Source organism: Fusarium graminearum, chromosome 3, assembly GCF_000240135.3.
Source record: "Fusarium graminearum PH-1 chromosome 3, whole genome shotgun sequence".
Taxonomy (NCBI): Eukaryota; Fungi; Ascomycota; class Sordariomycetes; order Hypocreales; family Nectriaceae; genus Fusarium; species Fusarium graminearum.
Genome location: NC_026476.1, coordinates 7,560,042 through 7,572,498, shown reverse-complemented (window position 1 = coordinate 7,572,498; position 12,457 = coordinate 7,560,042). Strand labels below are relative to the sequence as shown.

Sequence of the window (12,457 nt, the reverse complement as noted above, 5' to 3'; positions counted from 1 at the left end):
CTCTCGATGCTGACTGCTCTTTCTTGTATTCGCTATGTATTTAAATGAGACAAAATATGCAGATTTCATCCATCCTTGTCCTGCGTTATGACGTGAAAACATGGCTAGGTAACTCACGACGACTTTCACGGTGCTTTCTCCGCACAAATCGTTCGACTCTCGACCCATTTTATATCCAGTAGTATTCGTCCATCACTATCTACGGCTGTGACACTCTTCTTATCCTTAACGTCGCCTTCATGGGAGGAATCCGATTCTGCATAATCCAAGTATTGTGCGGCCTCTCATCCAAATGTTCAATATCATAATTCAGCAACATATAAGCAATCATCAACTTGATCTCACTTGACGCAAAGAACCTTCCAGGACAAGCATTTCGACCCAAACCCCAAGCCAAAAAGTCTGCTGAGGTTGTCGGCCACGCATTGCGCGCACTCTTCACATATTCGTCCTTCTCGTTTTGTCGTGCATTGTAAAAGCGCAGGGCTTTGTACTTCTTTGGCTCGGGGTAGACCTCAGGGTCTTGAAAGACGGAGTAACCTGGGACTGCTATCCTATGACCCTTGGGCACATGTGTGCCTGATGGAAATGTTACACCCTTCTCTGCTACGATAGTACGAGAGACGGCTACTGAAACGATGGAGTTCTTGCGCTGGCTTTCGCGGATGGCGGAATCGAGCTTTTCTAGCTTTGCGACGGCGCGTTTGTTCCACTTCCCGTTGTGTTGCTCGAGCACGCTCTTGATCTCATCTCGTAGCTCAGCAATAAGATCTGGAGACGACGCAGCAATGTCGAGGAGAGCATGAGTAACGGCAAACGTAGTTGTATGAATGGATGCAAAGTTCATCATGAGAACACGTTCCGATAAGGCGTTGACTTTCCAGTTCTTGGGGTGTCCGATATCCTTGGCTTGCTCAATCAACCACTGCAGGTAGTCGTTCCGCTCAGACTTGGGAGGCTTCTCGGATTCTGTCGCTTGTGCATCGTACTTTGCAAGTCGTGCTTGGATTTCTGGTTTGAGGATCCTCTCAAACTTGTTGTTGTGAATTCTGTTGGGCAGGGCGATTATCGGCGCGACAAGTGGTTTGAGAAAGTTGGGGAAGGGCTTGAGAAGCATTGACGATAGCGGTATGTCTTGGGCAAAAGCGATACCCAGCTTGAGCATCTCATCATTTCGGCAAAGTGGAACCCCGACAAATGCACGGTTTGTCACGCCGCTGGTGATGAGCTGGGCCTTCTCAAAAATGCAGACTTCAGTCCACTCTGAGCTGGTACCCCATTGCTGACGGACACAATGCTCAATCTCCTCGGCTAAATCAGGAATGAGGTTACCGACCTCTTTGGTGAGATGCGTAAGCACTAGATCCAGATGGATAGGGTCATGGGTCAACGAGGGAGTCATGGTAGTCCAATCCGTCTGCAAATCATGTTGCACAGACTCATGCATGCTGAGCTGATTAGTTGGCTGCTCGCTCGCGAATTTGGTGTCGGATCGCGGTAACAAGATGACATTTCCACCATCAAGCAGAGGGAGAATGGTTGCTTGATTCTTGTACTGGGCATACGACGAGTTGAGGACAGCTTTGACATTGAGAGAGTTTCGGATCCGGGCTTGGAAAAGAGGAAACCAGTCGCTTTTACGGGCACCGATAATAGGCAGGTCTGGGAGATTTGAGGGTTTGATGAAGAGCTGGTATGTGATGTACGAGAGGAAGATGATGAGCGGCACAGCAATCGCTGGCCGCGACACCAAATCTGTAGCCGCCTGTATCATCTCGGACAACAATTGGGCGTACCGTACTGGTAAAAGGACAGTGTGAAGGTCTCAATTGATGATCGACGGTGGCTTTGACTTGGCTTTATATACCCATACCAGATCCGCACTGACTGGAGGGGAGCGGTGTCATGCAAGGCGCCCAATTGTGACAGCCCTTTTTATCATCAACTGAATGGATGCGAATATACGGTAATTCGAACCCTGGTAGGCCTAGGCCATAGGGACTTGTGGGTGATCTCGTACCAAGACTACTCTCAGTGGTTCATGGAACCGCTCTAAACTAGCGCCGACCGTTCCTCTTTTTACATGGGTCTTTGCCCTGTTCGCTCTGGTGCTTAGGCCTCGATCTAGAGTGAATCAAGTGCTGATGTTGTTCAGTCTTGAGCAGAAGAAGTTCGTAACGAGTATAAACTCTTGTGCTGTAAGTTAACCTGGGTGTACCTACAAACTTCGAACGTCGAGTCATGAAAGTTGAGAAGATTGAATTTGAGCCCAAGATGGCATTTATAGAGTTGTCAAACGTCTGAGTTATGATGTCTCTTTGATAGAACCCGCGCCTGAAAGATGTTGAACCTTTTGCACATAACACCCTTGGTTCACAAATCCATTCCAAGGCGAGCTGATCTGCTGTAAACAACCAAAGTACTTTTCCTTCAGCAAACGTCGTTATTGGTTCCTCTCCTGTATTCCATGAAAAACAAGTTGCCCTATCATTAGAAGCTCAATGTTTCAAGTTCCTCGACTGACTCCGGAGATGAGGAAAGCTCTGTAGAGTTGCAAAACAGATTAAATGAGTTGAACTCTGAAGTTACCATGTATATCGTTCAACTAATAAGTGGCATCCATAGAAGTGTGTGGTCGAGACGTTTCTACCAGCGCCTACTGACAAACCCGTACCAAGACTCTAGTCACGCTTGATACCTTGCGAATATAGACCAAAGACACAGCCCAACCTTTCACATACGACCATACCTATCAGAGAACTCGGGATCCCGTCCGCTCTCCCATAGATAAGCTGGTAAGGGGCGGATTAGTAGTTGGGTCGGTGACGACCAGCGAATCCCCGCTGTTGTATGTTTTTTGCCTGTTGTCTCGTCGCGAGGCCTTATCGTTCTGTCCTCATCAGAAGGCGACACTTTCATCGTGTTGAGAGACGGACGATATCGCATAGGCAAGAAGACGCCATAACACTGATTGGGAAGCGATGACGGGAGGCTGTAGCGTCCGAAGGGCAGAGCCCAGGAGCAGCAGTGCGAAGGGACGGTAGCATATGGAAGCAGAGGAGGGAGGGAGGGAACTGTAACGCGACGCTGCAAGATAAACCCAATAAAGTGGCGTGGAGCATTGACGGCACCATGATTGTGAAGTCTATCGGGATAATTACAGGAGCAGGTGGAAGCGTCGTTGAGATCAGTAGCCGCGATTGCAGTAGGCCTCAGGTGGGGACATCGTGTCGAGTTGCTACAGTTTGTGGATGTTGAGGTAGTCAGGCAATGTATCCCCACGGAAAGTGCAGAAGACGCCAGGTCAGACGCATGGCCAGAGACATCCATGAAGGTGAGCCGCAAATCGCTGTTCAAAAGGCAGCGAGGAGGTTAGAGGGTTCTGCAGATGCGACATGGGAGACATGCAACCAATGATCGGACGCTACTTACTGAGACAGCGCATGCGGGAGTCTTTGCGGATCACGGAACGCTCAGTAAACGTCAACCAGGTTCGCTTCACAAAATGTCTGCGCATGCAATGATGGGACAAAAGACAGGGTGGGACATTACAGAACACAAGTTGTATTGAGAGAAATTAAAATTATGGATCGCTTGCAAATCTGAGAACAAAACAAGAGTGTATGTACAAGGAGTCCGATTTGAAGGTACGGACAGATTGTAGAGTGTGGCGAGATTCGCCAGAGTCGGCAGCAATTGTCATTGTTGGAGACGACCAACAGGGGCGTATCGGAAGTCGTGATCGGTCGTGGTGGGCATTTCGAGCAATAATTCTCGCAAACGTCCAGCGCACTGTTGTCTCATTCGGGGGAGGTCATAATAAAGAGTCATCCCGAGCAAGACCGGGCGTGATGGTCGTTTCAGTCATGTGCGACAACAATTGGATGATCAAGGACAACTGAGGGTTGGAAGGCCTCAGTGGAGCAAATTCCTCAACGCCAGCCTAGCCAGTAGCATGGAGCCTGCAGTTGCGGCATCCAAGGCTCAGTAGGCCTGGACAAGCATCGCGCCGGTTCAGCTTTCGAACAGTAAGCGCAGTCAAAACAGTGGCGGTACGGATTGACGATCGGCTTGTCGCAGCTAGACCTTGCAGGGCAGGGCAGTGGGGGACGATGGAGACCAGAAGCGTGAAGCGGCGCTTGCTCATAGACTCTCTAGCTCTTTCAGTCGTGGTGGCTGCTGGCGATGGTTCGACTGCCTGAGCATGCGCACCAGGTGAAGGATGGGGCGACGGCGTCGAGCAGACATGGCGCCAGCGTCAAGTAATGACTATCGCAAGCAGATATTATTTGGGATAATAGAAGCCAGCTCAAGTAAAGGCCATATTCAGCCCGTGAGACGCGTGATAATATCATCATACACATCACTGCGAACTTTGTCAAGAAAGTCGCGAGCCACGCCATTCTCATCACGATGTTCCTGGATTGAGTCGACCTTGGCATCAAGATCCTCCAGATCATCCCGCAACTCGACCAGTCTTGTATCGTATCCTTCCAGAGTGTCGGCAGTGTGTTTGTCTTGACCTTGAAGGTGATCCACGTCTTGTTTCAAGGTGTCCAGGTTCTGGTGGAACGTGGCGACTTGCTGGCGGATTTGATCGAGCGCTTCTCGAAGGGATTTGTTCTCTTGCTTCAGATCTGACAGTTCGTGTTGTACCGTTCGGTCGCGCTCGTCTCGTGCCTTGAGCTCGGCCCAAATCTCGGAAATCGCATTGCTCTCTTTGCCTTCGCTATCGACTCGGCGGCGTTTCTTGTCGTTAATGGGGGGAGGAGGCGGTGGAGGTTCGGTCTCGTTGTAGGATGGGGGCGCGTCGTGGATTTGTGGGACAAGGTCAACGAGCTTGGCTCCGATGCCGCGGTACATGCTGGCAAGATCATTTCGGTCGCGAAAAGGTGTCAAGCCACCTCGGTTCACTGCGTCGTGGATGCATTGGAGTTGTTCATTCGATAGCTTCTTGTCGTCTATATACACTATAAAAGCTCTTGCCGCGCACAGCGTGCGGATATCATCGATGACTTTGCCGGACTGCGCTCGCGCTGGCGCCAGTGGTTCTTTCGCAGGAGTAGGGACGAGGACCTCTATTGTCTTGTTGATTCGAAATACAAGGCGGTTTATTCGGCCGCTGAGCTTTTCCTTCACTACGTCGGGTAGCGTCGTGGTGGGAGCAAACTCGAATGAGGTGATGGATGACGGGAGAATGGACATTGAAATGGACGTAACGCCTTCGACGCCCTTCAGGTTGACAGGAAAACGCAGTTCGAAGAGGGCGCTGAGTTCGCTCAGACGAGTCTTGAGCGTGATGTCGTCAATCTTGGGATCCGGCTTGGCCAAATAGTGCGTCGCGCCGTCGCATTCCCACTCGACGACAATGGGAGAGGATTCGTCGATGTTGTCAAGACATGGTGAGGGAGTTGGACAGGACATTCCTGGAATATATCATGAGCAACAACTACTAAAATACGTACCAACAAGACCTCAAGGACAAAAACACGAACAAAGAGATCCAGGCTCGTCGACAGGTAACCTGTTGATCTCCAGCACGCTGCAAGATCAAGCAGATCCCTTCTGCGGAACCCGGTCCTTCCAGCAAGAAGAAGCAATAAAGCCTCGTTTGATGGGTAGGAGTCGGCAATTATAACGCCCACAGCGACGAGTATCCGGATGTTTGAGGGTGTATCGTTTTATCGAGGGTTGGCGATGGAGCCAACACGACACGGACAAAGAACACCAGGTTCGCGATCAGGCAATCTAATAGTCTCCAGCACGCTGCAAGACTAATCGTGGTTCCCAGCACGCTGCAGAACCAAGTAGATCCCTTCTACAAGCCCCGAATGTTCCAAGGAAGAAGGAGGCTGGCGCGCACACTCGTTCGTTGGGTACAAGTCGGATATTTATTTCGGCTGTAGCGCGAGTTGGCCGGCGTCTTTGAACGTGATGCGTCGTCGTTGGTGATTGAATGAGGGCGATGATGATGATGATGCTTATGCTGATGCTGGTGCTGATGGAAGGCTGGGAGGAGACCTGAAATGAGCGTGAAAGGAATATGTGGGTCTATGGTCACATGACTTTGATAGCCGTCCCGTGAAGAGAAGAAGAATTAATCTAAAGGACGTGGACAACAGAGATAGCTCTGGTGGCAGAGTCCCTGTTAAATTGATAAATAAAATATATCCTCATGGATTTACTCTCTCACAGTGGCCAGTGTTCAAGGTGTCAGAAAGATATGTCGCAGCTGGAAGTTCCAGAGCCTAAATTTGTAGATCAGCTTACGCGCTTGAGATTAGGCGACCTGTGCTGGTTATTTCTGCACCCTCCATCCAGATGCTGGTAGCCACTAAACCTGTTCGAGACACGGGTCGCAGATTAATCCGACTCCGCTGGATCATCACTTACCCTGAACTTCTGTCGAATGATGTTGACATTGGTAACAATGGCCTCAAAGTGCCCTCATAATGGATATAATGACTCTTTCAAATTATATGTTCTTCTGCTTACAGTATTCTTGTTTTATTCGTGGGTAAAGTGTGAGTTGTTTGAAAAGTGCAACGTTCTTTTAATTTGATCTACCCATCCGAGTTGTTCAGTGTGAACATCAACAACACGCGAAATAAGTCTAACTTGGAGAACGAAGGTCTTACCTAAATGCCGAAGCACACCATGCCGTATCAATGTCATTCAATCTATGAATTATACACCCAGAAGTTATTTGTTCATTTCATTTGTCTTTCTTTACAAATGTCTGTTCCATACAGAATACAGTATGTCTTGTCAGCCAAATTTAATCTCGGAGCAGAAACAGCGCTAAGCCATTTCTGTCATCCGACGATGCTGGCTTTTCTAACACGAAACACTCGCATCTACGAACGCGTAACTTCAGGCTCGTGTAAAGTGGTTAGAAACGTCTAGCTCCCATGATTCGAGGCCAGGCCGAACTAATTATGACGCCATCAAGAGTCGGAGCTAAATTAGTCCAGTCTACTAATACAGCATTAACGCTATAGGGAGATTTTCGTGTTCACAAACTCATCTTCACCATCCTTGTCCTCACTTCTATGTTGATCCGCCTCTACAGCCCGTAGCAAATCGTAAAAGGTCCATCTCAGCTCATCTGTGATATCTATCACTGCGCTCCTCAAACAACCAATACGGTGTCTATCTCGCGCCCTCCTTGGCAGCCAGATTGAGTCCAGGCAACTCAAACTCCATCAAGGTTCGAAATGTCTGCACGTCACCCACAGTACCAGCTGTGTGGAGAACGCGCCCGCAACTGTCCTGGGATAGATACTCGCCCCCCAGCTTAAGAAGCACTCGTTGTGTATCATGTGCATTTGACATGATCGCACATCAGAGGGTCTATGAAGCGAACACATCATACTCGCAGATGTTGGCGCCAAGTCTGTATAACGTCCGAAGTGCAGCAACTCCGTTTTGCTTTGCCTCTCATCATTGGCGTGAAGCCACTATGCATCCGCACCTCAAGATCCTCCCCCGCAGAGACAGGCATCTCAATCGCTGCAAAATTGTCATTGCTTGCCGCGACGATAAGAAGAGTGGCGCTAAAACTCTTGGCTAGTTCAACGTCTGCAACCGCTCTGAGCAACATTTCAGCAACGGCTAAGCTTTTAGAGACATCCGACCAAGCTGCCATTGCCATGGCAAGTGCTGTAATGTCACCTGATTCTCGTAACACATTGCTGGGAGTAGCCAGCGTCAAGAACAGCCTTAACTGTGAAGTACTTTAGATGATTTGATGCCGAGTTCGAGAAGACCAGGCATAGAGGCTACGAGACCGACAATTTCGGCCATAGTGACAAGGTCTTGTATGGATCATGAGTTGATGAGACATAATGATTAATCCCGCATCATTTCTATTGTGTCAGCCTAAATCAAGGTCCGATTCTAGCGTCTCTTAGTGAGCTGTCAAATGGATCTTTACTTTCAATCTGCCTTGCTGGCTCTTGTAGAACCTTGTACCTGAAGTTCTCAACTAAGCCCCGTTGGAACACGTAGACTTGGCACCGTATGTGAGCCAATTGAGATGACTTCAATGCCGGGCTCTTTATAAGGCTGAACAGTCGAGCCGTTCTATCCATGATGAATGAAAGGGACTAAGTTTTTGAAAGCCAAAGCCGAGGAGAAATTGCTCAACTAAGATTGTTTATCGAACTCACCGAACAATTTCTCTATGCGAAAACTCTGTTCTCCAAGCCAATGACGTAGGCTCGCTTATACGACTGCGCCATGTTGAAGTTGAGCTGTTGTTGTGAGTAACCGCCGTTAGCGACATGCTCAGAAACATTACTCGAGATGCGCCAATTAGTATAGAGTATACGTAGGAGAATAGGGATAAAGGAGATTTGATCATACACAATAAGCCACAAAGGTACATGTATTTGAACGCCTGTACTGTTGACATGCTCGCTTACACCGGACCCGAATGCGAAGACCGCCTATAGCATTTCGTAGATTCAGCCATTTTTACAAAAATAGCAGCCCCATTCACTAACATCAGTGCCGATAAACCGCAACAACAACAGAAAAGCCACGTAACGTGGTGATGAGATCCGGAATACGGCATCGTAGAAGTGGAACCGTCCCCCAGGCACAATTAAAATCTTGGGATGTAACAAGGGACCTTGTGGATCTGTGCAATTGCTCCGCCTCTTTTCCTCTCCGCTGAGAGCCATCTCGCCAAGTTTCCCCAGATTGTTCCAGACCTTGGACCCCTTTTATTGTTACGCGTGAGCCACTGACGTACAAGCACTGCAATGTAACAAGTACTAGGTCGGTGGCTGATCTACGGTGCGGCCAATCCCGTATACTTCCAGATCTCACTAAAACTTGGCTTGCTGCCATTTATCCGAGAAATATCTGACTCGCTCGTATATCCATATTGGAAGGATTGGTTGACTGAATGGTAACATGAAACCATCTTTGTAATTTATAATTGTGATTTTTATGCAGTATGTTACGTTATGTAGTATGCCTGCGCCATAAGGCCATACATAGCCCAAACTCTCGGCTCCATTTCACCCAAATGCCAATGCCCATAATACATAAACCTCCCCATCGAGCTTTGAAGTTGCTGCCATTCAGGGACTTTATTCCTTTTGTATCCCTCCTTAGTCTGTGTACCTTCGTTCATTCACATATCTCCTTTGTTTCTATACTACCGCTGCCATGACCAAGCCAGAGCACCACCACATGCACCGTCCCAAGATCTCGACCTTGGAGAACAACCCCATCTCTCCTCTCCTGCCATACGGCTCTTTAATCCTCACGAGCTGTGTCATATGTATAGCCCTCATCACCAACTGCCTAGAACGATGGATCCTCCCACGCATCTACAAAAGATTCTACCCGGATCTCGAAAAAGATGAGAGACGGCGTCGCTCCTTTACCTATTTCCACGTCGGCGCCTTTATCCTCATCTCTCTCGTGATATCGACTGGGTATCCCATGATGGACTTTCTGGTCGGCAACGCCGTATTTAGCGCGCCTGTGGTAAACGGCGGCAAAGTCACGGTTGGCGACCATCTGCTGGTCGCGACAGAAGTTTACTGCGCCTATTACATCTTTGAGATGTGCTTTCGAACAAAATTTGCGAGCTACATCAGTATTGCGCATCATGTTGGGTTGCTCATTATTGCGCAGACTGCGTTGAGTCTTTTCGCCGACCCAAAAAAGAATCACGAAGCGACAGTAGAGTTTTACATGTGCATGGTCTGGGGTGCGTAACTCTGTCTTCTTTTTCTCCCATTACGATAGGCCATTACTAACGTGTACCCATCTAATAGGTACTTTCGACGTTGTAGTAGAAATCCCCATCTTCCTTACCATGATTATATGGCGCATAAAGCGAGACGATGCTTTGCTATTGTCTCGCCTTGCATTTGGATGCTGTGTCTGGGCGGTCGTTGGTGCCCTCACAGAGACCATCGTCACTATACATCTCCTCCAAAGCTCTTGGAACCAGTGGGGCCTTGAGTGGAAGATTATTACCCCAGTTGTCTTTTCCCTTTGGATCACGACACAATTATACGGTTCGACGCGGCTTTACGCAATGGCTCGTGCGGAATCTCGCAAAGCCAAGTGCAAGTCAGAAAGTGAAGAGGATCTGCCAGTTTGAGACCCTCACAACTCATTTTGTTTGGTCAAGCGTTTTATAATCATTTAGAGGAGTTTTTATTTATTCATTAGACATTTAATTCGAAGCTCTCAGGAGCGTATTCTTCCAGTTTCCCGGTACCAATACTGGGACTATGCATTTGCTTCTCTCTCTCGTATTGTGTATATTTCTAAATTTACTATGGAATCTATCGTGGTTGAGTTTGGTGTAGGTCCATTTATTTGGACTGAATCCATGGTACGTACACGTGTGCATTGATGCCTCGTGAGCCTTGGACTGAACTCTGACCTGAACTTAGATAATGATCAGCTCAATCGCCTCCTTGTCGCAAAGTTTTAGCCCAGTAACCGGCGGGGCGTCTTCCCCTTCTTTGTACGGCCGGACATACTCGGTAAATCCGATCCTAGTCAAATAATATCTCTCATCTAGAGTGCAGATTAGACAAGCTCCCGGATACGGCTCTTCACCTTCAGGTCGAACCTCTGAAAGCATCACAACCTTGACATCGATGCCCTCTCGCACTGGATCTTGAGTGGCTTGACTTTCATCCAACCAGACAAGATCAGATGTCTCTTCGCCTTCGAGCATGAGGAATGCACACCTCTCTTTTGGAGGATCAACAGTGTAGCCCCCGCCAATCCCTGCTTGATGGTATTCGCTAAAGTCGTGACCGCAGTTTGGGAAGACTGTTCCGCGGACGAACTTTGCTTTGATCTGGAGGTAAGCATTAGTACACCGTCCGAAAAACGTCCCATCCGGAACTGAAGCCTGCCATGTCACGGGTTCAGCTACAATCTCATCGTTATCCCTACTGACAAGGCTGTAGCTTCCGTAGTCGACGATGGAATCCTGGCTGGCCCAAGACCAAGAAGGAGCGCGATACTTGGCAGCCTTTTGACCAGGCCCGCCGCGCTTCCAACAGAGGCTTTTGACAAGCTCATCATCATCATCTCCCCAGTGACCGACCATATAGCCCATCGATTCGATGTCGTCACGTGCTTTGGCAACACCACCGATAGCGACGAGTTTATCTTCGCCGTACGTCAAAGAACGATGTGAGTAGTCTCCTCCTACCAAATGGACATACCAGTAGTAGAGTACTTTATTCAGTTCTTGTTTCTTTGTCTCAACATCCTTTGCCGATTTTACTCGGTGCGCTATCTTGGAAATGGTTAAGTTGCGACCCATCCAAAGAAGGTTATCCTCGCTTTCCTGGATCCCGTGATAACATTCCCAGTAAAGCTGGTCAGAGGCATAATGGATGATTCGCGATGAGAGAATACGCTCTTACAGGGTCCAGCCTCGGTCTCGAAGCGAGCAGTGACTGAGAAGATCACCCATATCTCGTAGATTAGTGATTGATTTGTTGAGTCTTGTCTTTTGGTCGGGAAATAGGCAAATGGAACTCTCTTCACCAGTGGAAAGCTTGTTGCAGATATTAATACTGTCCTCAATGATGAACATTGATGTTGACGCGCTATTGTGTAGTCCTGCTGTTGTGTGGTTTTGCGATGTGTTGATGTAGGTGGAGGGAAGAGGAAAAAAAACCGGATGGAAGCAATGCATTTTATGCCCATTTGAACCTTATGTTAGGGCAGGGCAAAAAAAGGTTATGTGTGAGGGCATTAGAGTCATAATGCTCAAAAGTATGATTTATGATGGAAACCTTATACTCAGGTGTAGTCCTACTTTGGCATCTTGACTGGAATCCGCGGCAACGGTGACAATGGCGTTTTGGTAGATGGCGACCATCTTGACAGCTTCTCTCGCCCAATCATCTTTGTCATCTTGAACGATGCAGAGACTATCGATCCAGATCCATTTGAAGCCAAGATTATGAGTAACCTTGACTATATTCGACAGAGTCTTTGGAAACTCATCAATAGAGAAGCCTGATGAGCGCGACTCTAGGTTGCTTGTGGTAGTCTGCCAAACTGCTTCCAGACCACCCCATCTGTAGCTCAGCGCAACGTAGGGCGTGCATTCGATTGAAACATCTACCAATCTGAGGTTGACGGTTGATCCTATGTCGATGATCTCGACTAGTCTGGCTGCGCGTTCATCGCTGACAGCTGACCGACTTCGTTTCTGGTAGAGAGTATGGATGTCCTTGCACAGTTAGAACCGTTGATGGTCTTTTTGTTCAAGCAACTGGCTTGACTCTGGCAGAGCAGCGCGACCCCAAAGATCCAGAAGCTTGTACAACAACGGTGCTTTGCTGAGCCTGCATCGAAGCTGTGAAGAGGTCTCGAGTTTATTCTAATAGCGTAGTATAGCGAGCAAACAAGTCATAACTTTCGCGCGCTCACTGTAGTATAACTGTATGCA

At 48.3% G+C, this 12,457-nt stretch overlaps 6 protein-coding genes and 1 non-coding gene across 7 annotated transcripts; 2 read left to right on the top strand and 5 right to left on the bottom strand.

The window, feature by feature from the left end:
- Nucleotides 1–199: 199 nt before the first annotated feature.
- Nucleotides 200–1,774, bottom strand: FGSG_11282 (uncharacterized protein; the record flags this gene model as incomplete). Its single annotated transcript, XM_011327662.1, has 1 exon — nt 200–1,774. One exon carries the CDS (start codon nt 1,772–1,774, stop codon nt 200–202), a length of 1,575 nt encoding a protein of 524 aa, XP_011325964.1.
- A 965-nt stretch (nt 1,775–2,739) lies between these two features.
- Nucleotides 2,740–2,855, top strand: FGSG_20071. Its single transcript, XR_893036.1, has one exon. It is a non-coding gene; the product is annotated as a 5S ribosomal RNA (ribosomal RNA).
- A 1,471-nt stretch (nt 2,856–4,326) lies between these two features.
- Nucleotides 4,327–4,863, bottom strand: FGSG_11283 (uncharacterized protein; the record flags this gene model as incomplete). The annotated part of the gene is made up of 1 exon (XM_011327661.1): nt 4,327–4,863. One exon carries the CDS (start codon nt 4,861–4,863, stop codon nt 4,327–4,329), a length of 537 nt encoding a protein of 178 aa, XP_011325963.1.
- A 2,289-nt stretch (nt 4,864–7,152) lies between these two features.
- FGSG_13994 (uncharacterized protein) lies at nt 7,153–7,806 on the bottom strand (the record flags this gene model as incomplete). Its single annotated transcript, XM_011327660.1, is given in 3 exon segments — nt 7,153–7,221; nt 7,475–7,726; nt 7,738–7,806. 3 exon segments carry the CDS (start codon nt 7,804–7,806, stop codon nt 7,153–7,155), a joined length of 390 nt encoding a protein of 129 aa, XP_011325962.1.
- Nucleotides 7,807–8,183: 377 nt separating this feature from the next.
- On the bottom strand, nt 8,184–8,687 carry FGSG_11284 (uncharacterized protein; the record flags this gene model as incomplete). Its single annotated transcript, XM_011327659.1, has 2 exons — nt 8,184–8,450; nt 8,508–8,687. The coding sequence occupies 2 exons, from the start codon at nt 8,685–8,687 to the stop codon at nt 8,184–8,186; spliced, it is 447 nt and encodes a 148-aa protein (XP_011325961.1).
- A 493-nt stretch (nt 8,688–9,180) lies between these two features.
- Nucleotides 9,181–10,129, top strand: FGSG_11285 (uncharacterized protein; the record flags this gene model as incomplete). Its single annotated transcript, XM_011327658.1, has 2 exons — nt 9,181–9,730; nt 9,798–10,129. The coding sequence occupies 2 exons, from the start codon at nt 9,181–9,183 to the stop codon at nt 10,127–10,129; spliced, it is 882 nt and encodes a 293-aa protein (XP_011325960.1).
- A 294-nt stretch (nt 10,130–10,423) lies between these two features.
- FGSG_11286 (uncharacterized protein) lies at nt 10,424–11,881 on the bottom strand (the record flags this gene model as incomplete). Its single annotated transcript, XM_011327657.1, has 2 exons — nt 10,424–11,290; nt 11,819–11,881. The coding sequence occupies 2 exons, from the start codon at nt 11,879–11,881 to the stop codon at nt 10,424–10,426; spliced, it is 930 nt and encodes a 309-aa protein (XP_011325959.1).
- Between the last annotated feature and the right edge of the window lie 576 nt (nt 11,882–12,457).